Raw genomic sequence first — 24,423 nt, 5'->3', positions numbered from 1 at the left:
TTTAAAAGATTTTTATCACCAAGTTTAGACAAAAGTGTGAGAAAATAAGCTGCTTGTGGTGAAGGAGTGAACAACATGCCATTTCAAAATATACCAGATTGGTATATTGATTGTTTTAAGTTGGAAACACTGGAGAAATTATAGTTTTTGGAAAGGGCAAGCTGATTTGTCTCTTCCTGCATGCAGCAAGTGATAGATTCCTCTGGAAGGCGTGCCCTCTTCATACCAGGACAAGAAAATAGCCCTTATCATCAGAGGCTTGGAATTGGAGACTGCACTAGACATAAATAAACATACTTTTTATTTTTTATTTTTTTAAGAGTTAAGGTCTCACTCTGTCACCCAGGCTGGAGTGCAGTGGCTCCATCATAGGTCACTGTAATCTTGAACTCCTAGGTTCAAGTGATCCTCTGGCCTCAGCCTCCTGAGTAGCTGGGACTATAGGCGCATGGATCCTCCCGCCTCAATCTCCCAAAGTGCCAAGATTACAGTCATGAGCCACTGTGCCCAGCCTGAATAGACAAACTTAACAAAGTAACCCTTATCTTCCACCTGTTTTATACCCTCTCATATATCTCCTAGTGACTCCCCTAGAATTTACTGTCCTTAGTCAGGTTTTCTTTGTCCTGCCATTTCTTTTCAAATTTATTGTTCTTTGTCTAAAAAGTTCAAGATTATCTTGCTGTATGTAGCCACTTCTTTGGACTTCACTCTCTTGTGAAGATCCCCATGCACATGTAAAACTAATAAAATTTATATGCTTTCCTCTTATAAATGTGCCTGGTGTCAATTTGGTTTCTAGATTCAGCCGAAGAACCTACTAAGAACTAAAGGGGGTTGCAGGTGATCTCTGGCTCCCCTACAATGGGAGTCAAACTGCATTCTTCTACTTGATATTGCTGCTTCTGGTGTATACCAGAGACTAACAGATGCAGTCATACAGAATAGTATGTTCCAGGATACTCCTTGTAGCAATACTTGTAAAAGTAAAAATTCAGAAGCTAATTAATGATCATTAATATTTGTATGGTTAAAGTGCATATATTTTCTGGACTACAAAACAGCCATCAAAAGAATTGGATCTATATATAAAAGCATATAAAGATTTCAAAAACATATTGGATGGGAAAAGCAAATTGTAGAACAATTTTTAAATACAAGATAATTAAATAAGTCAAACACACATACTGATATTTCCTAATATATTTTATGTGTATACATATGTTTATAAGTGGATAAAAATTATGAAAAAAAAATCACAACAGTAACACCATGAAAGCTCTCATCCACATTGTCCTGAGGTCTGCTTTTAAAATTAAGATATATATTAATCTGATAATCCTGGTCATCTCTGTAGAAGAGAATGAAGAGGGCAGGAATGTCATGTGAGATGAGATTGAAGTAGTAGGCAGAGGCCACCGTGGAGGATCCTATAGGCCTGGTAAGGGAACTGGATTTAATTTGGCATCTGTGTGGTGCATGGCCTGTAAGGGACAAGACCAGGAACCAAGAGCCTCAAGAAGCTGTTGTCTGCACCTGTGCAAGTGATGCTGATGGCTGGGCAAGGCTGGCCATGGTGAAAAAGACCAGATTCTCAGCACCTGTTTTGAAAATAAGCCAATGAGACTTGATAAGGAGGTGGATATGGGGATAAGAGAAAGAAGGAAATCTTCAGACACTTCTAGACTTACGGTTTGAGAAAATGAGTGAATGGTGTTGTGTTCATTGAAACAGGGACATAGTGGAGAGGAGCAGGTTCCAGAGGAAAAGCAAGAGTTTTCTTTTGTTGGGGTTGAGTTGTCCGTTATACTCAGAAAGGAAGACTGCCAGGTAGGCTTTATGTCTGGGAGTCTATATTTTAGAACAGAGCACCTTGGTAGAAATATAACTTTGGAAGTCATCAGCCCTATCTATTTATCGTGAGACCAGGGAACTGAGGAAGAACCAGCAAACAAATCTGAGCAGTCACCCTTATATCAGTGTCCGTCGGTTTTTTCTCGTCAGGACTGTTATGTCTGTTCCCTTTGGATTAACATATGTCCTGCTCCTCTGCTAGTCACCAGTTCACTTTAGAATGAGACTTTTCCTTAAGGTGTGGTGTAGGGCTATAATTAGCACAGCTATCATCTCTGTCTGGTCTTGGCACTGAACATTTCCTCCTTGTGAGAAGCAGCTCATGGCTCTATTCGCAGCTCCCAAATAAAAGTCCTCTCCCCCAAACTTTTCACACATTACCTACTTTCCAAAGCCATGTGGAATTTCATTTCCTTTGCTTTTCCCCTTGTACCTAAATTCATTGGAGAGGTCGGTCTGTTTTGATTAAGTTGATCTTTTAGGCTTGGTGAAACTCTTCCTCTGTGAGAATGCAGCATTTGCACTTACGGTCTCACTATAGATTCAATCAGTGTTTTTAAAAAAGTTAATGTATCACACAAAAACAAGCTTGACATATGAATCTTATGCTGCAGATCATCTAGTTCCAATACTTGGATGATATTAACCTTTAAAGGTATAATTTACAATTGCTGGTTCACCTCCAGATGTGTCATATGACTCAGTCCCGCGCTCTCCCTCATCTCTATCTTTCTTTCTCCCTCTCCAGCTATACTTTTGGAGAATTTTATTCCCTGGAGTTTACTTCCTGGAGTTCCAAGGCTCTTGTTTCTTTTAGGAAAAGGCAACATCTTCTCTCACTTTTCAGACCTATCCCAGGAGAGAGACATTCTGTTCCCTACCCTCACAATCTCTACTCCAAAACAGCAAATTAAGCTGCTCTATAAGGGAAAAAGACCCATTCCCATCATCTCAAAAGTAGAGTATTAAGGGCAAAAGTTTGAAAGCTAACCTGAGGGAGGTAGAGTGCAGGATCCTCATTCCTTTCCAGGAAATTTCTCTCTGCTTTTTGCGGTTATCTAATCCCTGAGAGGTAAATGATTACTCACAACCTTTAGCCCTTACATTACCAACTAGGAGGATTTTATTGGCTCAGTGATTTAATTTTTAACTTTGCTTATTTAATCGATAAGCAGATCAGACTCATTAAATCCTCCTTAAGGATTTCAAGCCCAGCTGAGGTCACTTACATCTTCCCTCAACCTCCAATCAGAATCTATGCCCCTTCTTGTAAGGATCCTGATATCCTGAACACCTTCTACACAGCACTGTCACCTTCTGAGGTCTCTCAGAGTTAATATGATGTTTATGGAGATGGGATTACATTTTATCTCTTTTGAGTTGCTTTTCCACCATCCTGCTGTTTAATAGAATTGAGCCTTCTACAGCTTGAGTGATTTTTGTGGGTTTCTGATTATAACTATTTGCACAAAGGCCACTGAGTTTTTTTGTAAAAATTAACACTCTGGCATTCTGTTCTCTTTGTAGCAAAACATTTCAGAAGACTCATACATACAATACTTGCATTCTGTTTCCTCACCTCCAATTTTCTCATGAACCCACTAGCAACAAGACAGTTCTTGGCAATGTTGTCACCAGCCTCTGTGCTGGCAAGTCTAGTGGTCACTTCCAGGCCTTATCTGTCAATGACAGATTTTATCAGTCGCTCCTTCTTGATGCCTTGTTTCATTTGGTTCATGCAGGCCTGATTTTTCTTATGACTTATTGGATGCTCCTGCTCAATGCTTTTTGCCGTATTCTCATCATTTCTCTGATTTCTAATGTTGGTGTACACAAGACTCTGTCCTTGAACTTCTTATCTATCTAAACTCACTCCAAGTAGATCCCAGCCAGTCTCTCCTCCATCTGACCTTCTCTCTGAGCTTCAGACTTCAGCTGCCTTCATCTCTCCTTGAGTACCCATTAGCCATCTCAGTCTTCACATGGCCACAGGCAGAACTCCTGAATCCCCCTTCATCCACCCCTGCCCCAGGCTCCCTCATCTTGCTTGATGGCATCACGATTGTCCCAGTCTCAGCCCTGAGAAAGAGTGAGGCCCCATCTCTATGAAATATAGAAAAAAATAGCCACATGTGGTGGTGCCGGGGTATAGTCACAGCTACTCAGGAATAATTTAGAACAATAATCTCAGAATCCTTCCACAATAGTATATTGTTTTTGAAAACTTTTGTTTTAGCTGTTGTTATGTGTATGATTTTGGTCATGCAATAAAAGGTATTTTTTTTTTAAGCAGAGTCTCGCTTTGTTGCCTGGGCTAGAGTGCCATGGCATCAGCCTAGCTCACAGCAACCTCAAACTCCTGGACTCAAGCAATCCTCCTGCCTCAGCTTCCTGAGTAGCTGGGACTACAGGCACGCACCACCATGCCCGGCTAATTTTTTTTCTGTATATTTTTAGTTATCCAGCTAATTTCTTTCTTGAACTCCTGCCCTTGAGCTATCCTGCCACCTCAGCCTTCCAGAGTGCTAGGATTACAGGTATGAGCCACCGCACCCGACAAAAAGTATTTTTTAATGTTTGTTGCAATAAAAAAAAGTTGAAAAACTTTGTGCTGTGCTGCACAGAGTTTGTGTATTTGAATTCTATCAATTCGGATGTTCCCAGCTTAGATGTTTTATCTTTTGCATAACAGACCACGTTAGAGCATGATTGCTCACTTAATCTCTCTGCTCTTCATTCATCCACTTTAGAGAGTAATCACATGTACTTATTTCCCTTCTGGGCTTTAAGATCAAGCCCATGTGTCCTTGATTAGTCCCAGTTTTATGTCTTTAATCCCCTTCCAAGCTCCCCTTTTCCACAGTCTAATTACCATGAAATATTGCCATTTCTTTTAATAAGTGTTTACTTTGACTTTCTGAATTCCTAAATGAAAAACAGCCAATGATAACTTTAAAAAGTCCTATTTTACTTATTAAAATGCCTTCCCATGTAATACAATTTGCATGGACTGAGGATGATAAATTAACACCAGCATTTTGAAGCAGCTGCAATTATTACATTGAATATAAGTGAGTTCCTGAAATAATATTTGTTGAAACTTGACCACAGCTCCTCCTCTGAAAATGTGTATGGCTCTGAGGAAAACCGTTAATTTCCAATGCAATTATTTGCCAGTTAATTGTGGGGCATTACCCTACAGATGTTAATTACATCTGATTTTATTTTCCTTCTACTAGTGCAGCAGAAATATTTTAGTATCATTTTTAGATATTTGTCTAATATTCTAGAATAATATTAAATAATAGTAATAAAAAGTCCTCTAACAAGATTAACATTCCACTAAGAAACAAAAAATTATCCAACTAATATTAGCAAAGGCCTTTTAAGCATCTGAGTTTAACATAAGATTTATTCTTTCTTTAACTTTATATAGTGAATTAAGTTTGCCTTTTACTAAACATTCAAACATTCTTACATTCATAGATGCAACCTTGTCATTGTTAATTTTTTAATGGGCTTCCAGAGTTGGTTGTTCATATTTAATGGAAGATTTGTGGATACTTATTTATAACTGAGAATGTGCTGTATTTAGTAGCATCCATTCTTCATTAGATTTTGTCATATTTCTTAAAAAATACAAATGAAATTTTTACATAATCTGGAATCATATTATTAGCTGTAGATTTATGTTTTCCTTAAGAGGAAGCCTGATATATGAGGATGTTAGCTCATTGATAACGTCAACTTTTTTTTTCATTCTTCTTAGGCCTGCTTTCTAGGTTCAATTTCAGCAATTTATATTTTTTCAGGAACTCTTACATTTCATCAGTATTTTCAAATATGTTAACATAGGTTTTTAAAAACTGTCCTTGTAACTTTAAAACAATTCTTAATTTTTTTCTCTTTTCTAAGTGAAGTTCCCAAAAGGCTTAATAATTGTTTTCAAGAAATAGCTCTCATATTTATTCAGTTCTGTAGGTTTGGGCATAATTTTACAGATACAATCATTATTAAGAAAATAATTTTTAACATGAATTTTAAAGGAAGTTTTGTTTTGTAGTTTGTTATAAATGTGCAGATTTTTGTATTGCATTGTAGTTTGTTATAAATGTGCAAATTTTTGTTCTGCATTGTGTTTTCAGAATTTTGGCAGTTTCATTTTTGTGCAGTAATTTTTGTAATTTGGCTGCTTTACTGTTTTTCAGTTGTTTTCATGGTGTTTATTAATACACAGTGCTTAAGACTCAACAAAATATTTTGCCTCGTTTTCAGTAGTTATAATTCAGTGCTTAATATTCCTGAATACTTGATGATAAAAAAAAGCAGCTTTGTCACATTACTGATTGTATTTCACCATCGAAAAGGCATTACACTTTAGTTTGAGATATAACCTACACACTAAAATATAAACCTATTATTCATTTGTATTAACAGCTTTCACATAAGGTATCAAATATTTGTACATGCCTTTTATCTTTTTGGTTTATTAACACGGCTGGGTTACAGATTTCAGTACATGTAACCATCGTAGAACTCTTGGAAGAAAATGCTTTGCTAGAAGGTACTTGAGAAAACGTGCAGCCTCGATCTGGTGTTCCCAACCCACCGTTGGCAGACGAGTATGGATTTGTGTCCTCTTAGGGACTGGCCCACAAAGCTCCGCTGGCACCCTCACCCCCACCCCCACCCCCACCCCTCCCACCCCCACCCCCACCCCCACCCCTCCCACCCCCTCACTTCCCATTCATGGAAAAATTGTCTTCCAGGAAACTTAGGAACCCAGCCGCACGGCAGGAGGTGAGCCGTAGGCGAGACAGCTAAGCTTTGTCTGCATTTACAGCTGCTCCCCATCTGGTGTCACCACCCCTCTCCGACAGTGGAAAACTTGCCTTCCATGAAACTGGCCCCTGGTGCCTAAAAGGATGAGGACTGCTGGCCTAGATGTATGTTTAGATATGATTCCTCCTCCTTGACTGATTTCTGTAGGTATGGCTCTCCTAAATTGTGCTGAAAGCTCCAAGTTTACAAATCTTCCTTTGCTTTTAATCCAGTCATTATTTAGTCTAACCCTACCCTCAGTAAAATACATGCCCCAAATGGGATTCTACATATCCATATTCTTTTTCTCACGAATTATGTAGGTTGTCACAACAATGTCCCAGTCTAAATTTGCTCCTTTTCCCAAGGATGGCATTTCCCTTATCAGGAGCCTGCTAGGGTGGCTGCCCTACACCTACCAAGAAGTAGGTGCTGAAACGGTTCCAAGATCTTGAGTTCACCTGCCAATATCGGACATCAAGGTGAACCGCTTCAGATATTCCAATCATGAGAACTAGATACTTCTGAAGAGTCCTGTTTATTCAAGTTGAGGTCAATTATATTTGTTGTTGCTGAATCATTAGTTATTGTTCTTTGTAAACCTTAGCTCTTTCTCAGAAATTTTGAGTGGCTTCTGAAGAGCCTTTGGTTTCAACTTCGGGGTTTTATGTTTTTTCTTCCAGACGTTCAAGTCATTCGTGAGTTTTATAATTTGTGAGGCTGTTTGTACTGGACTTTGTGATAGTGACTCAATCTTTTGGGCAGCAGCATGGCTTGGATAGATGTTGGGCATGACAACACCCTAAGAGATAGTAACGCCACACAACAGCTTGTTGAGCTCTTAATCAATGCAGACGGCTACTGGTGATGTGATTTGATGCACATCTTGTCTCGGGCTGCATTGCCCACTAGCTCCAGGACCTCAGCAATCAGGTACTCCAGCACTGCTGCCAAGTACACTGGTGTGCCAGCCCCAATGGGCTAGGCATAGTTGCCCTTGCAGAGCAGATGGTAGGCACACAGCCCATGGGAAACTGCAGGCCAGCTCCGGATGAACCGGACTCAGCCACAGCTCCTGCCTTTCCCCGCTGTTTCCAGCACCCAGACTTTAAAAAAGCCGTTATAACACTAAAAGAAACAGTTAAGGCAGGTGCCCAGGTTATTTATAGTCTGACTGAAGATTGTCATTTATTATCTGATTGGCTGATAGTTGACTATCCAATCAGAGAACCTTACCGTTTTCACCTAATTTACATACACTCCACCACTATTATCCAATCAGATGTCGAATCCCAAAGACGTCATTTGAGAGTCGTGCCTATAAATACCACACTTCCCTCTCCACTCAACGCCATTTGGTCGTTGACTTCAGTTTGAGCTGTATACCAACTATGCCGGAGCCTGCTTCAAAGGGCGCTACTATTTCTAAAAAGGGCTTCAAAAAAGCCGCCACTAAAACTCAGAAGAAGGAGGGCAAAAAGCGCAAGAGATGCCGCAAAGAGAGCTACTCTATTTATATCTATAAGGTGCTGAAGCAGGTCCATCCGGACACTGGTATTTCTTCCAAGGCCATGAGCATCATGAATTCTTTCGTCAGCGACATCTTTGAGCGCATCGCGGGCGAGTCCTCTCGCCTGGCGCATTACAACAAGCACTCGACCATCACCTCCAGGGAGATCCAGACGGCGGTGCGCCTGCTGCTGCCGGGAGAGCTGGCCAAGCACGCCGTGTCCGAGGGCACCAAGGCGGTCACCAAGTACACCAGCTCCAAGTAAAATGATCCAGCCACTATCTAGATGACCTTCGTGAACCAAAGGCTCTTTTAAGAGCCACCTACACTTACTACTAGAGCTGTAAGCTGTTTATTTGGGTGTTTCGTTTTATACGAGTAGGCCTCACTGCTGTAGTAACTAATTGGGCTAGCAAGTATATTTGCTGTATTTGACCAGCAAATATGTTTCTGTTTGATGGAAAACATATTTTTCTTTTTCTTACATGTTATGATGGGAGAATAAGCAGAATAGATAACTTGAGTATCTAAACTTAACACCAACCAAACTCAGAAATAATTGAAGCAAGTCAGAAAAGGGAGCCTTTTGAAAGAAGCACAGATAACCTAGAGCCGTGTGGAATCGGGGAAGACTTTGGGGAAGCCTAGCACTGAATATGCCTATAAACTACAAGACTGTTGACTACAACATGTTACAAGACTGTTCTGCTTCCTTTTTATTTTGCCCATGGTGTGTGAAGTTCCTCCTACTGACCAGGCTAGCTGCCCCCACGTTTGAGGCCCAAAGCTCAGGGTTTCTTGGTCTGATTATGTCCTCTACACTTCACTGGAGTGTCTACTGTTCTGTTGAAAACAGGTTGATATTGGAGGGTGGAGATCTTTCCATATCAAGTAATTTATATTGGAACCCAACAACCTGGCTAACCATAGTTGACTGAGGGGAGTAATTTTGACTGAATCTCTTCTATTTTTGCATTACTTCTCTAAGTCATGGTAGGATCATGTCTTTTCTGTTCTATGATAGGATATTAAAAATAGTATTTCTGTCCTGTTATTACTGGACTTGAATACTCAAATGTTTCAAATCTGACCATAGGGTATACATCAAAATTGTATGCTGAGAGGATTTGGGCTGCAAAATCCACTCTGTCATGACCCTTTGCACTCGGTTCTCCAAGAGCAGATAAGCATTAAAAATATATTATCAGTGATAAAAGGCATTGAAATAGATGACCTTAAAAAGAAGAGATCAAATTATTATGACTACTTCCTAGAAACCTATGGAATTGAGGCTGGAATTCTCGATTTGATTAATATATATATATATATATATATATATATATATATATATATTTTAATTCTTGTCTTTTTTAAGACTTGGAGACTACATTTATGCTTTCCTTACATTAAAAAAAACTTTAGTACCATTTGATAGAAAATTATAATAAAAACCCACAGAAAATAAAAAATGTCCCCCAGTTCTATGCACAGTGAGAAACTCCACAATGCCTTAGCTGGCATTCCTCCAAGCAGCTGACAGATGAAGCATCTGTGCCCACATTGTATGGGAGGGAGTCTTAGCTGCCATGATAAAACCCTGGAAGACAGTAGATATCTGTACAGCCCCCAAATCCCTGTCAACTCTAGAGCTGAAAAATATGTAGTAGTTTTTCAGGTTAGTTCTTTCACTTGACAGCATATATTTAAGATTCACCCCATTCTGTTATATAGATCAATTGCTCATTCCTTTTTTGTCATTGAATAGTATTTCATTGTATGAATATACCACATTTTGTGTACCCATTCAGCTATTGAAGTGATCTTGGTTGCTTCCAGTTTTTAGCCATTGTAAGTAAAGTTGTTATAAATATTCATGTGCAAGGTTTTTGGTGGATATAAGTTTTCAAGTCAGTTGGGTAAATACTAAGATGATTACTGGGTAATACGATAAGTGTATATTTAGCTTTATAAAAACTGCCACACTGTCTCCCAAAGTGGCTGCACCTTTCTGCATTCACACAAGCAACAAATGAAGGTTCCTGTTGTTCCACAGGCTTGCCAGCATTTGTTAATGTCATATTTTGGGTCTTAGTCATCCTGATAGGTGTGTAGTAGTTTTTATTGTTTTTATTTACATTTCTCTAAAAACAAATGATATTGAGCATCTTTTTATGTGTATTTTCCATTTGCATATCTTTTTGTTTAGATGTCTGTCTGGATCTTTTGCCCATTCTTTACTTGGGTTGTTTGTTTTCTCATTGTCAAATTTCAATAATTTTTTAAATATATGTTCTGGATACAAGTTCTTTATTAGATACATGATTGGCAAATATTTTCTCCCAGTCTGTGATCAGTCTTTTTAGTCTCTTAACAGTGTCTTTTACAGAGCAAAAGTTTTTAATGTCAAAAATGTCCACTAGAAATATAATGTAACCTAGAAATACTGGCCACTTATATAATGTTAAACTTTCTAGTAGCAACACTTAAAGTAGAAAAAAGAAACAAGTTTGTTTTAATTAAATAATTTAATCCATATATCCAAATGTTATAATTTCAATATGCAATCAAGATAAAAATTATAATTTACCTTTTTTTAAAAATTCAGAGTACATTTTACACTTAAAGTCATATCTCAGTTCAGACTTGCAACATTTCAAGTGACTAGTAGTCACTTATGGCTAGTGACTACCATATTGGACAGTGTAGCTCTAAACTCTCTCTCTAGACAATCTGAACCACATCCTTTCCTCTAAATATCTATGTCAAATGACTCAAATTTATATCTGCAGTCCAGGGCTCTTCATAAATTTCACACCAATAAATTCAACTGCTTACATCACAGTTCCCATATTTCTCAACTATCTCAAAATTCTCCCCACAGGGATTTGCAATGTATCCTGATAGAACTCATGTTACTATCACTCATGTTACTATAACTCAGGTTATAACCTCATGTTACTTATATCCATTGGAACTACCCCATTCACATGGCTGTCCAAGTCAGAAATATGGTCATTTTTCTTTGATAGTCCCTCTGGTCAACTTCCACTTCAATCTGTTGGATATAGTGATTATATCTCCTCCTACATATTTCTGTTGTCTGATTGGTTTTTACCATCACCACTGCCACTGTTTTTGTTCAAGTACCCATCATCTCTCACCTGGGTTACAGTCCCTCATTAGTCTCACTGCCCCTAATCTTGTCTCCCTCTCTCTACCCCACAAAATAATTTTAGATGATCAAAATATATTGATTTTCATTAATGTAATCTGAGAGACCAAAATGGATGCCCCTTTAATCAACTAAGATGGACCTTAAAATTAAGTAAACAAAAGTCACCTACCACCAAGGGTTTAGGGGTTAGCTGGCATGACACCTTCCTAATTTCCTATGGCTACAAGAAAAACTACACCCTTGCTAAACTCCCTAATAGTAGGTGCTATCAGTCAAATTATCAGACCCTTCGTAAACTTTGAATTACAACCTAGACCACTACAAATCTGGTTGGACAGAGGACCCGCTTTACAAATACATTTTTCTGATAAGCAACTGTACACCCCAAGCCATTTTATTGAGACTGTGGACAAATTGTCTTTGCATCCTATAGTTCATCTTTTGACACAAAGAGCCAAATTCCACCTCATTTTAATTCTAAATCCTTGCCCCCAAGTGAATGTGGGATATATGTTATATATGCTTACCCACGGGACATGTCCTCGATATCCTTCATAGGTATGTATAGCTTTTTCCCAAAACCTGTTGAATATGTATGACTCTGTTGTGTAATACAGACCCTGTGAGGCATAGAATTCAACCTGCCCTTTTCCTCTTCCAAGAAGGAGCACCAATAGTCCACTCTAGAGACTGTCTGTTCCTAGTTTGCTGTCCTTTGTATTATTCAGCCATCCTGGTGGTCTTTTGAACAAAGGTATTAACTGAAATTTTTATGTTTTTTTCAATTATGAATATAGGCAATAGACCAGTCATATTAGCCATACCTATAATTTTGTTGCCAATGAAAATCACAGGTATATTTCTAGCACTTAACTATAGTTACAGATATCTCAAAATATTTGTTCCTTAAAACTTCAAAATATTATTTTATTTTTTAATTGAGAAATAAAAATTGTATATATTCTGTATAACATGTTTTGAAACATGTATACATTGTGGAATGGCTAAACTGATCTAGTTAGCATATGCATTACTTCACATACTTCTCATTTTTGTGGTGAGAACACTGAAAATCTACTCTTTTAGCAATTCTCAAGAATATAATACATTGTTACTAAGTATAGTCATAATGTTGTACAACAGAGCTCTTTAACTTATTCCTAACTGAAATTTTGTATCCTTTCACCAGCATCTCCCCAAACCTCCCCTACCCCAGCCCTGGTAATCTACCCTTTACATCTGTGAGTTCAGATTTTTTAGATTCCACTGTCTTTCTGTGCCTGGCTTATTTCACTTAATATAATGTCGTCCAAGTTTATCTATGTTGTTGTAAATGACAGGATTTCCTTTTTCAAAATTGAATAGTATTCTATTGTTTATATTTAGCACATTTTCTTTATCCATTTACCTGTTGATGGACTCTTAAGTTGTTTGTGAATAATGAGGCAATAAACATGAGAGTACAGGTATTTTTGATATACTGATTTCATTTCTTTTTGGCTATACAGCCAGTAGTGGGATTGCTGGATCATATGATAGTCTATTTTTAATTTTTTGAGGAACCTTTATACTGTTTTTCATAATGTGCGTACTAAAATAGTATTTTAGATCTTATTAAAAGCACAAATAAAGGACAAATATTACTATATTCAACACTTTAAAAATATTGTGGGGCCGGGTGCGGTGGCTCACGCCTGTAATCCTAGCACTCTGGGAGGCCAAGGCGGGCGGATTGCTCGAGGTCAGGAGTTTGAAACCAGCCTGAGCGAGACTCCGTCTCTACTAAAAATAGAAAGAAATTAATTGACCAACTAAAAGTATATATACAAAAAATTAGCCGGGCATGGTGGTGCATGCCCGTAGTCCCAGCTACTCGGGAGGCTGAGGCAGGAGGATCGCTTGAGCCCAGGAGTTTGAGGTTGCTGTGAGCTAGGCTGACGCCACGGCACTCACTCTAGCCTGGGCAACAAAAGTGAGACTCTGTCTCAAAAAAAAAAAAAATATTTTGAAAGCTATTTCAATCCGATATTGTTTCATCACTAAAATTCCTTATTGTAAGCATTTATATTAAGATGTGTATAGGTTCAACTAGACTTCCAAAGAAATCCATAATACAATAAAAGTTTCAGATTTTCAAGATTTTCAGATTAGAGATGCTCAACCTGTATTACAAACATGGAAAACCCAACAGAATCTACCAGAAAACTAATATGAAAATAAGTCAATGAGATAGCGGTAGGATATAAAAAAGATGCACAGAAAGCAATCTTTCATGTAAAACAAATATTAGAGCACATGAATAGAGAACACCTCACAATAACAAAAACAAAATGCCTAAAACTACATTTAATTTTTTTCAATGATAAATATATGAAGGCCGTTGATTGATCCACATCCATCATGTGGTTTCAGTTCTGGAAAATGTACCTGAGAAGGAGGAAGTCCTCTAAGAAGTGTTTCCTTGCTCTCAAGATCCAGGGGAATCGATTGTCTCTTCCTGCCCTTACTTTGTCTTATCTGCATAAACACTTGGAACTAGGATCAGCATGAGAGTAAAGTCAGGGTGTAGAGACAGACAAGAAAACTACAGGGCAGTGGAGTCAGGGCTCTGGTTGTCCTACTCATGGAACATCCTTTTAGTGCTATTGCTTATCTCAACCAGTTCAGAAGGCACTCCCTATTATTTGTAGACAAATATACCTAATACAAAAGCTATTAATACAACAGGTTTGGTCTGAAAAGAGATGTTCTTTCCTAGCATTCCCAGTTGCCCTTTACTTGAATAATCATGAGTCCTTGGATAATCAGGGAAGCCTAATCAGAGTGGTCAAAGAGTTGATAGGTTATTTGGGAGCTGTGTGCTATCTGGTTTCCCAAGATCTCAAGGCAGTTGGGACTCTTGATTAGAGAAAGCACCCCCAAAACAATCCAGACACAGATGCCCAGTCACCTTGGAGGGCTACCAGCTCATGGAAGACCTCTGCAGGGGCTGTCTCCGTGCATAGAAATGTGAGGGACCTTTATTTTTAGTATATACTTGTCTTACCAAAATTCGTAACGTTTCTTAATAAATGCAAAGTTATGTGATAAAAAACAGTAATTAATGAAAGATTGCAGCTAACCACGTTTCCTGAAGTAATTTGATCTCTCAAGTTGGCTCAATTCAAAGTGCTACCACTGAATACTCTGATGCTTACCTGCTCCAATACAGAATATAACCACTTCTAATAACCTTTTTTTAAAAAAAGCGATCTTGCTAAAATTTTTAAGGGAACAAAAAAGTAAATCGTGTTTCCCATTTGATTGGTTGGCCAGATTGCAGGTTCCCATGTATCTCCACATTACTGTCAACATGCCGTAAACACAAACCTAAAACCAGGAAAACCCACGTTTCGGGGCTCCAAATCCCAGCGACCTGCAAATACGCTGGTATACCAGCCTTAAGGCTCCTAGAAGCTCAACTTATTGACAATCCTGATACTTTCAGCCTTTACTATGTAAGTTACAGCACATATTCAAAAAAAGGGTCAGGAAATTTGCAACCCTCAACTGCAAACTAAATTTCTCATCGTCAGCCCACAGCTCTTTTATGTTTGTGTGAGTGGCTCTGAAAAGAGCCTTTGGGTTATTAAAGCTAACTTGGCAAGTTTACTTGGAGCTCGTGTACTTCGTAACGGCCTTGGTGCCTTCAGACACTGCGTGCTTGGCCAGCTCTCCAGGCAGCAATAGGCGCACGGCTGTCTGGATCTCCCTGGAAGTGATAGTGGAGCGCTTGTTGTAATGAGCCAAGCGCGACGCCTCCCCTGCAATGCGCTCAAAGATGTCAGTAACGAAGGAATTCATGATGCTCATGGCTTTTGAAGAGATTCCAGTATCTGGATGTACCTGCTTCAACACCTTGTAAATATAAATGGAATAACTTTCTTTGCGGCACCTTTTGCGCTTCTTCCCCTCCTTCTTCTGAGTTTTGGTAACTGCCTTCTTGAATCCCTTCTTGGAAATGGTAGTGCCCTTTGAGGACAACTCCGGCATGGTTAGTGTACAGCTCTACAGTGTTATCAGCTTTGGATGGTTATCAGCTCTCTTAGAGTGACAGCTCTACAGCTCCAAGCTACGCCAAGCAAGCAATAACTTCTGAGGCTGGAAAGGGCGATATTTATAGGCACAGACCTTTATGACGTATTGAAAATATAGTATCTGATTGGATGATGGGTGGTGACGTATATGCAAATTAGGTGATTTCAGTGAGGCTTTTTGATTGGCTAGACTGCATCAGCCAATCAGATAACAAATCAGAACGGCTGCCAGGCTATAAATAGGCCCAGTCCCTAATCCCAATGGCCGCATTTTTTTTTTTTTTTTATTAGGTCTCAGCCATGTCTGGGCGCGGGAAGCAGGGTGGTAAGGCACGCGCCAAGGCTAAATCTCGGTCATCTAGAGCAGGCCTACAGTTCCCTGTAGGTCGAATCCATCGCTTACTTCGTAAGGGCAACTATGCTGAGCGGATTGGGGGTGGCGCGCCGGTATACCTGGCGGCGGTGTTAGAGTACTTAACCGCTGAGATATTAGAACTGGCAGGTAACGCATCCCGCGACAACAAGAAGACTCGCATTATCCCGCGACATCTACAGTTGGCCATCCGCAACGACGAGGAGCTCAACAAGTTGTTGGGCGGCGTCACCATCGCGCAGGGTGGCGTCCTGCCCAACATCCAGGCGGTGTTACTGCCCAAGAAGACTGAGGGTCACCACCACAAAGTCCAGAGCAAGTAACTTCTCCAGGTAGCCTATGTTAGTGACTCAAACGTCTGGAGGTAAAACCAACAAAAAAGGCTCTTTTCAGAGCCACCTACCACTTCAAAGAAGAGCTGTAGTTATGCAATGCTGAAAACATCTGTCAAAATTCTCAAAAGAATCTTGTCCTAATAAACAGTAAATCAACGCTGTTAGCTTAAGGCTTTCGAGCAATGAGAAAGCCAAAAAGCCAGTGGACTTAGGCCTGCCAGGAGTGACCTACTTTCATACCTAATTTATGTAGGAAACCAGCCTGTTAAGCTTTTGGCAGCAGCAATCCCATTTTTAGTCGACACGTTTCTGGAGGACTTGAGGGGCGACTTACTCCAATGTGACAACCTTGTAGTTTCTGAAGTATTGTGATGAGGGTTCTCCTATTTTAGAGATTATGTTTAAATAGGTTAAGGATTAGGTATGTGAGTAATTAGATTACAACAAACAGAAGGTATAATCTTAACAGCTTCCTGTTTAACTTGGGTCGATCCTACAGTATATCAGCCAGTCTAAGAAGGTTGTATGAAGTATCTTCTAAAAAAGTTTCTTTCCAAATGTATCTTGAAGTCTTTAGATATGGCATACAGGTAAAAAGTTAGCAAGTTCATCTTAAAGTGTAGTAAAGGAGCACATATGAATATTTGATACCTGTGGTTTCACATTTATTGAATAAACTGTTTCTTAAAATATAGAACAAGGTATTTTAAGAAGCAGCCTTTTAACCATGTGTGATGGTAAGACACTGGTGTCAGTCTCGGGCAGGAATGTGACAAGAAGACTTCAATTATTTGAAATTCAGGAATTTGGGACAATAAAATGTTGATCTGTTTGTACCGTAAACACTGAGAAAAATTGAAAAGCAAATTACCAGTTAGATTGTCAAAAATGAAATTAAAAATTACTGTAAAATATTCAGTAGTTTACCTCTAGAAAAAAAGTAATTCCTAGAGACAAGATCTACATGTAACAAAACATGAAGAAGCCAGTAGGAAAAAGCATAAAGTCTTATAAACTACATCGTATGTTGAATAAGAACAATCGAGTTATAGAAGAGTCAATTATCCCTTGATTTAATCTACATAAATACTGAATGAGACATGCCTGAGACATGCCATTAGGGAGGGCAAAAAAGCAAGGAAGAGTTTTTAAAACTGACAAGAAAATTGCAAAGATATATTAAGCAAAACTGGATAACATTTAGAAAATAGAAAATGTGAAATTTTAAAATCAGTAAAGAATACTGAATAAGTGAGGGATAAAAGACAAATCTAAACATATGAGTTTCAAGTAATTTATGTAAATAATCCTCCATCAAGGAAGGGGAGCTTCACTCCCAGACTTGCCAAAGAACAGAGCATCTATGGGAAGGCTGGAAAGGAGTTCCCTGACTACAAGATAGAACCTCAGCTGTAATGCAATCCTATTAAAGGCTTATACAGAATAAAATAAGATTTTTTAAAAAATGGAATGCATATGTAAGGATACATGTTTCTTGATTTTTTTGAAACTTTTTCTATGCCTCTTGTAGAAGTTTATGATTTTCCTATGGAGTTTTTATGCATGTTTCATGGAATATATCACCAGGTGTTCTTTTTATGTTATTTTTGGGAAATATTAGAAGGGTTTCTTTTATTACATTTTCTTACTAACCATTTTTTACAGACAGAAAAGTTAATGATGTTTGTGTTGTGCTTTTGTATTTATCTTTTTTAATTCTGTCATTTCTATTTCTAACTTATTTTCTCTATAGTTTTCTAGGTGAGCAGAAAAATTATATAATTTTGCCTTACTGTTTTCTATAATTAACCTTTTCTAAATGCATTGTCTAATAATCAGGAATGATAATAAATAGAAATGATATTGACTCTTTCAACTTTTTGTTAATTATAATTAAAATAATATGATCCTCTCTCAAGCATGATATAAGATTTTCATTTGACTTTTGTTATTCCAAGATTAATGAGTTGTTAATTTAAAATAAATACTGTCTATTAACCATTAGACTTTAGCAGTGACTGTGACAAATATATGCTTCCTTTTTTTTCTTTACCTATTATGATAAATCACTTTGAAGGAGTTCAGAATGCAGCACTCAAATATGCCACTCTGGCATATTGACTATTTTGAGGTAAAGGCACTTGAAAAATTGCAGGTACAAGAACACTCTGACCTTCCTTCTGTTTCTTAAAAGCAGGAAATGAAAGATGCCCTCCCTATACCACAAAGAATCATTCTTCTCATTGAGGACAGAGAATTGAGATCCAGAGAAATCTGTACAAACAAACCTTGTTAAACGTATTCTTACCTTCCTAAGTTACTTCTCCACCCAATTAACTCCCTTAACCCAAACCCCTTTGTCTTGTCACATTTTCACAATTTACTGCTCTTTGTCCAATTTAGTGTATTAGTGTTCCATTCTAACCGCGTCTTTGAGTCTTCATTTTTTAATGAAAGCTCCTGTGCCATATAAAACTTGTATTCAATAAATGTGTATGCTTTTCCCCTGCTGATCTGTCTTATGTCAATTTATTATCATTCTCAAGCCTCACCAAAAAAATCCAAAGAGGGAAGAAGTAAAGTTTTGCCTCCCTTGCAACATTATAAATAAGGAAGAAATAACTCTATTTAAATTCTCTCACTCACGTAACTATTTTTGTGTGTGTAAAAGTGAAGTAAATAATTTATGGCCAAAGACTGGGAAGTTTTGCCACTCAACAAGTGCATCATGAAAGAATTTCTATTAAAAAATAGAAATGAACTCAGAAGAAAATGTAGGGAGGCAAGACGCAATAATATTGCAAAAGACAGAGGTAAAGTGTAAATCAATCTAAATATATATACTAGTTGTAAAAAAAATACAGTAATATTTATTAGGGTATTAAAAAAATAGTGAACCAGGCCGGGCGCGGTGGCTCACGCCTGTAATCCTAGCTCTCTGGGAGGCCGAGGCGGGCGGATTGCTCGAGGTCAGGAGTTCGAAACCAGCCTGAGCAAGAGCGAGACCCCGTCTCTACTATAAATAGAAAGAAATTAATTGGCCAACTAATATATATATACAAAAAATTAGCCGGGCATGGTGGCGAATGCCTGTAGTCCCAGCTACTTGGGAGGCTGAGGCAGGAGGATTGCTTGAGCCAGGAGTTTGAGGTTGCTGTGAGCTAGACTGACGCCACGGCACTCACTCTAGCCTGGGCAATAAAGTAAGACTCTGTCTCAAAAAAAAAAAAAAAAAAAAATAGTGAACCAAAAACACTGGATGATAATTATAGAAAATGAAATGAACTAAACCAAAACAAAGCATTTTGATGTCCTTGTATTGTTTATAAGGAGGGTAGGCATACTGATTAAGTTATATTTGCTTAAGTTGGGTGTATATTCTATGATATTAAAAGTAATCATTAAGGTAATAAAATGAATGTAGAGAAAAACGGTAATAAAAAAAATCAGTGAGTCCAGTGGAAAGCTAAAAAACGTGAAAGAAAGGAAGGACAGGCATAACAAATTAGAATGTAAAATAAGACGTTAGGAATGAGTTCAAATAAATCTGATATCAAAATGTAACAGAGTAGCGGCCCCTCCTCCCATAGATATGGAAGTGTAATTGAGAGTGGGGAATATGTATAGAGGACAGCCCGGAAAAAAAAAAGGGCAAATTTTCTGGCTCTCAATAAAACTGGCTTCCCTGCCCAAGGCCAGCAGCTGGGCAGGCCATGGGACTGTTTTCTTTGTTCTTTGCATTGCAGGAGATAAAGAGAAGATCCTGGACAGCTTCACCTGGCTCTAGACTGGTGGGGTGGGGGTCCCAACAGGTTCTGGAGATGCAGGGATCAGAACCATCAACAATAGCAGACAATACCACCCTGAACCTGAGAACCATCCCCTTTAAAAGCTCTGTATTTTCGCTTACGGGAGAGGAAAAAATTGGATTTGGGGACAATAGTCTGCCTTTTTCCTCCCTTTACCGGCAAAAAAAATAAATCTCTTTCCTTCTGTTAAACTACTTGTCCTAGTTCTTGTGATTTGGCCTCATGGACAAGTGCCAAGCTTTCAGTAACAGAAACAAAGATGAACGGATTAAATTTGCCACTTAAAAGAAGTACTGGACCAGAAATGAAACACGGTTATATCTTGTTTATAAAATGTCCACTCAAAACTTGTTGGCACAGAACATTTAGAAGAAAAGGAATAGAGAAAAATATATTACAGACAAAACTACCATCCCATCCCTTGTTTTTCCAATATTGATAGCAGAGTGATTTTTTTTTTTTTTTTGAGACAGTCACCCAGGCTAGGGTAGCATGTTGTCAGCCTAGCTCACAGCAGTCTCCAACTCCTGGACTCAAGCAATCCTCCTGCCTCAGTATCCTGAGTAGCTGGGACTACAAGCATGTGCCACCACACAGCTAATTTTTCTATTTTTTGGAGAGACAGTGTCTTGCTCTTGCTCGGGCTGATCTTAAACTCCTGACCTCATGCAATCCTCCTGTCTTAGCCTCCCTGAGTTATTATAGGCGTGAGCCACCAGGCAGAGCCCAAAGTGATATTATTTAATGAAAAAATAATTTCGTGAAGTTATTATTTTAAAAAAAATTCTCTAGGAAGATATACTAATCTTCATTGTGTTAACACCTAAAAATTTAGCTTTGTCTATAAAAAGTGTGAACTACCCACTATCTCCACTTCTGTTCAACATAGTGCTGGAAGTCTTGGCTACAGCAATCAGACAGGAAAATGGAATCAAAGGTATCCAAATAGGGGCAGAAGAGATCAAACTTTCACTGTTTGCTGATGATATGATATTGTATCTAGAAAACCCCAAGGATTCAACCAAGAAACTCCTGGAACTGATCAATGAATTTAGAAAAGGCTCAGGATACAAAATCAATACACAGAAATCAGAGGCATTCGTATACGCCAACAACAATCTAATTGAGAACCAAATCAAAGACTCAATTCCCTTCACAATAGCAACAAAGAAATTAAAGTACCCAGGAATATACTTAACCAAGGACGTAAAAGACCTCTACAGGGAGAACTATGAAACACTGAGGAAGGAAATAGCAGAGGATGTAAACAGATGGAAATCCATTCCATGCTCATGGATCAGCAGACTCAACATCATTAAAATGTCTATACTACCCAAACTGATGTACAGATTCAATGCAATACCTGTTAAAATCCCATCAGCATTCTTCACAGATATAGAAAAAATAATTTTATGCTTTGTATGGAACCAAAGAAGACCCCAAATATCAAGAGCAATTCTCGGCAACAAAAACAAAATGGGAGGCATTAATATGCCAGATATCAAACTATATTACAAAGCTGTAGTAATTAAATCAATATGGTATTGGCACAAAAATAGGAATATTGACCAGTGGAACAGATGTGAGAATCCTGATATAAAACCATCCTCATATAGCCATCTAATCTTTGACAAAGCAGACAAAAATATACGCTGGGGAAAAGAATCCCTCTTCAATAAATGGTGCTGGGAAAACTGGATAGCCACCTGTAGAAGGCTAAAACAGGACCCACACCTTTCACCTCTCACAAAAACCAACTCACGCTGGATAACAGACTTAAACCTAAGGTATGAAACTATTAGAACTCTAGAGGAAAAAGTTGAAAACACTCTCCTAGACATCGGCCTGGGCAAAGAGTTTATGAAGAAGTCCCCAAAGGCAATCACAGCAGCAACAAAAATAAATAAATGGGACATGATCAAACTACAAAGCTTCTGCACAGCCAAAGAAATAGTCATGAAAGTAAACAGACAACCTACAGAATGGGAGAAAATTTTTGCATCCTATGCATCCGATAAGGGACTGATAACTAGAATATACTTAGAACTCACGAAAATCAGGAAGAAAAAATCAAATAACCCCATTAAAAAGGAAATGGAAACAGGAAACAGGAAAATGGAATCAAAGGTATCCAAATAGGGGCAGAAGAGATCAAACTTTCACTGTTTGCTGATGATATGATATTGTATCTAGAAAACCCCAAAGATTCAACCAAGAAACTCCTGGAACTGATCAATGAATTTAGAAAAGGCTAAATGGGCAAAGGACTTGAACAGAAACTTTTCTAAAGAAGACAGAAGAATGGCCAACAAACATATGAAAAAATGCTCAACATCTCTAATCATCAGGGAAATGCAAATCAAAACCACAATGAGATATCACTTAACCCCAGTGAGAATGGCCTCTATCAAAAAATCTCCAAACAATAAATGCTGGCGTGGTTGCGGAGAGAGAGGAACACTCCTACACTGCTGGTGGGACTGCAAACTAGTTCAACCTCTGTGGAAAGCAATATGGAGATACCTTAAAGCGATACAAGTGAATCTACCATTTGATCCAGCAATCCCATTGCTGGGCATCTACCCAAATGATCCAATGACACTCTACAAAAAAGACACCTGCACTCGAATGTTTATAGCAGCACAATTCATAATTGCAAGGCTGTGGAAACAGCCCAAGTGCCCATCAATCCAAGAATAGATCAATAAAATGTGGTATATGTATACCATGGAGTACTATTCAGCTCTAAGAAACAATGGTGATATAGCACATCTTATATTTTCCTGGTTAGAGCTGGAACCCATACTACTAAGTGAAGTATCCCAAGAATGGAAAAACAAGCACCAGATATATTCTCGAGCAAACTGGTATTAACTGAGTAGCACCTAAGTGGACACATAGGTACTACAGTAATAGGGTATTGGGCAGGTGGGAGGGGGGAGGGGGGCGGGTATATACATACATAATGAGTGAGATGTGCACCATCTGGGGGATGGTCATGATGGAGACTCAGACTTGTGGGGGGAGGGGAGGAAATGGGCATTTATTGAAACCTTAAAATCTGTACCCCCATAATATGCCGAAATAAGAAATAAATAAATAAATAAATAAAAATAAAGTATAAAAAAAAAGTGTGAACTAAAATAAAATGTTAAGGCTTACCCCCCCACACACACACTGGCTGACCGAATGGACCCCCGCGTGGCCAAAGGAATATCCTAAAACTAAATTGCCTACCAAGAGGACAGAGATCAGACATGCCTTATCATGCCCCCCTCCCTTCTTGAGGACATCCTATGTAAGCCATATTGAAATGTATAAAACCAAACTATAACCCAGACACATCGAGTCCACTTGCTCTAGGATTCTTGAGCATGGCTCCAGGTCATGGTCCTCAAATTTGGCTCAGAGTAAATCTCTTTAAAATTGTTTTACAAAGTTTGGCTTTTTTTTTTTCCATTGACAAAAGCACACATTAAAGAAATACGAGAAACAGAGGCTAAAGCAACATCATCTTGGATGCTAAACTGCCATGTTGACTTGTGATTAACCCTGGTGGCAGGAATTCCTCTAAAATTTCTAGTTTATCTACTGCCAAGTACTTACCATAAATTTTGCCCTTAGGTCAAAACAGCCTTAATGTTATCCTAACAGTACTTATCATAAATCCTACCCCTAGGCAAATTCTTGCCTTTCCCTGAGGGGTTGTCGACTTCTATGGTTCTACACATAAGCCCTAGCAGGGCAGTGTAACAGTGCTGGGATCCACCTTCACCTCTGGTAGCTGCTGTGACATGGCTTCTGTTCTTAAGTTTCTATTAAATGTTTCTTTCTGGAAAACTAGATTTGTCAGCCTCCTTTTTCTGCCTCTCAGCTCCCTCAGGCTTTAAGGGTAGGTTTGCATAGACCAGCTCACTGAAGAACAGGGATACATACATGATTATTGTGAATTAAAGATTTGCCTAATTGGTAGAGTAAAGCACTATCACATTATTATTTTAATTTGCATTTCTTTCCATCAGAGTGAGACTAAACATATCCATATATATATAGCTCTTATCTACAGAGATACATTCAGAGAAATGGGTCATTATGCTCTTTCATTGTGCAAACATCATAGAATGACTTACACAAACCTACAGGTATAGCCTACTACACACCTAGGCTATATGATATAGCTTATTGCTCCTAGGCTCCAAACCTGTACAGCATGTTGCTGTACTGAATACTGGAGGCAATTGTAACACAGAGGTAGGTATTCGAGCATCTAAATATAATCAAACAAAGAAAAGTTACAGTAAAATAGGGTATGATAGTCCTATGGGGCCACCATTGCATATGCAGTCCAGCATTGACTGAAACATATACAGCACATGATTGTACATGTTTCTTTTGGCCATTTACTCCTATCTGGTGAAATTTCTCTGAGTCCATTACAAAATAATTTAAACAACTAACTCATATTCGTTG

At 38.4% G+C, this 24,423-nt stretch overlaps 4 protein-coding genes across 4 annotated transcripts in view; 2 read left to right on the top strand and 2 right to left on the bottom strand.

Annotated features, from left to right (window-relative positions):
- Positions 1-2,937, bottom strand: part of SLC17A4 (solute carrier family 17 member 4) — a 28,341-nt gene extending 25,404 nt beyond the window's left edge. The window contains exon 1 of the mRNA XM_012741358.3: positions 2,846-2,937. The gene's annotated coding sequence lies outside the window, so the exon portion shown is untranslated. The remainder of the gene's footprint in view (positions 1-2,845) is intronic.
- A 4,750-nt stretch (positions 2,938-7,687) lies between these two features.
- LOC105858279 (histone H2B type 1-A-like) lies at positions 7,688-8,507 on the top strand. Its single transcript, XM_012741293.3, has one exon. The coding sequence runs from the start codon at positions 8,067-8,069 to the stop codon at positions 8,448-8,450; it is 384 nt and encodes a 127-aa protein (XP_012596747.1). The 5' UTR covers positions 7,688-8,066; the 3' UTR covers positions 8,451-8,507.
- A 6,252-nt stretch (positions 8,508-14,759) lies between these two features.
- Positions 14,760-15,429, bottom strand: H2BC1 (H2B clustered histone 1). The gene has a single exon (XM_012741408.3). The coding sequence runs from the start codon at positions 15,390-15,392 to the stop codon at positions 15,009-15,011; it is 384 nt and encodes a 127-aa protein (XP_012596862.1). The 5' UTR covers positions 15,393-15,429; the 3' UTR covers positions 14,760-15,008.
- Positions 15,430-15,705: 276 nt separating this feature from the next.
- Positions 15,706-16,740, top strand: H2AC1 (H2A clustered histone 1). Its single transcript, XM_076010767.1, has one exon. The coding sequence runs from the start codon at positions 15,737-15,739 to the stop codon at positions 16,130-16,132; it is 396 nt and encodes a 131-aa protein (XP_075866882.1). The 5' UTR covers positions 15,706-15,736; the 3' UTR covers positions 16,133-16,740.
- Positions 16,741-24,423: the final 7,683 nt, after the last annotated feature.

The sequence above is a fragment of the Microcebus murinus genome, chromosome 15 (genome assembly GCF_040939455.1).
Source record: "Microcebus murinus isolate Inina chromosome 15, M.murinus_Inina_mat1.0, whole genome shotgun sequence".
Classification (NCBI taxonomy): Eukaryota; Metazoa; Chordata; class Mammalia; order Primates; family Cheirogaleidae; genus Microcebus; species Microcebus murinus.
Note: the sequence above shows the minus strand (reverse complement) of the source record. Positions and strands in the feature narration are given on the sequence as shown.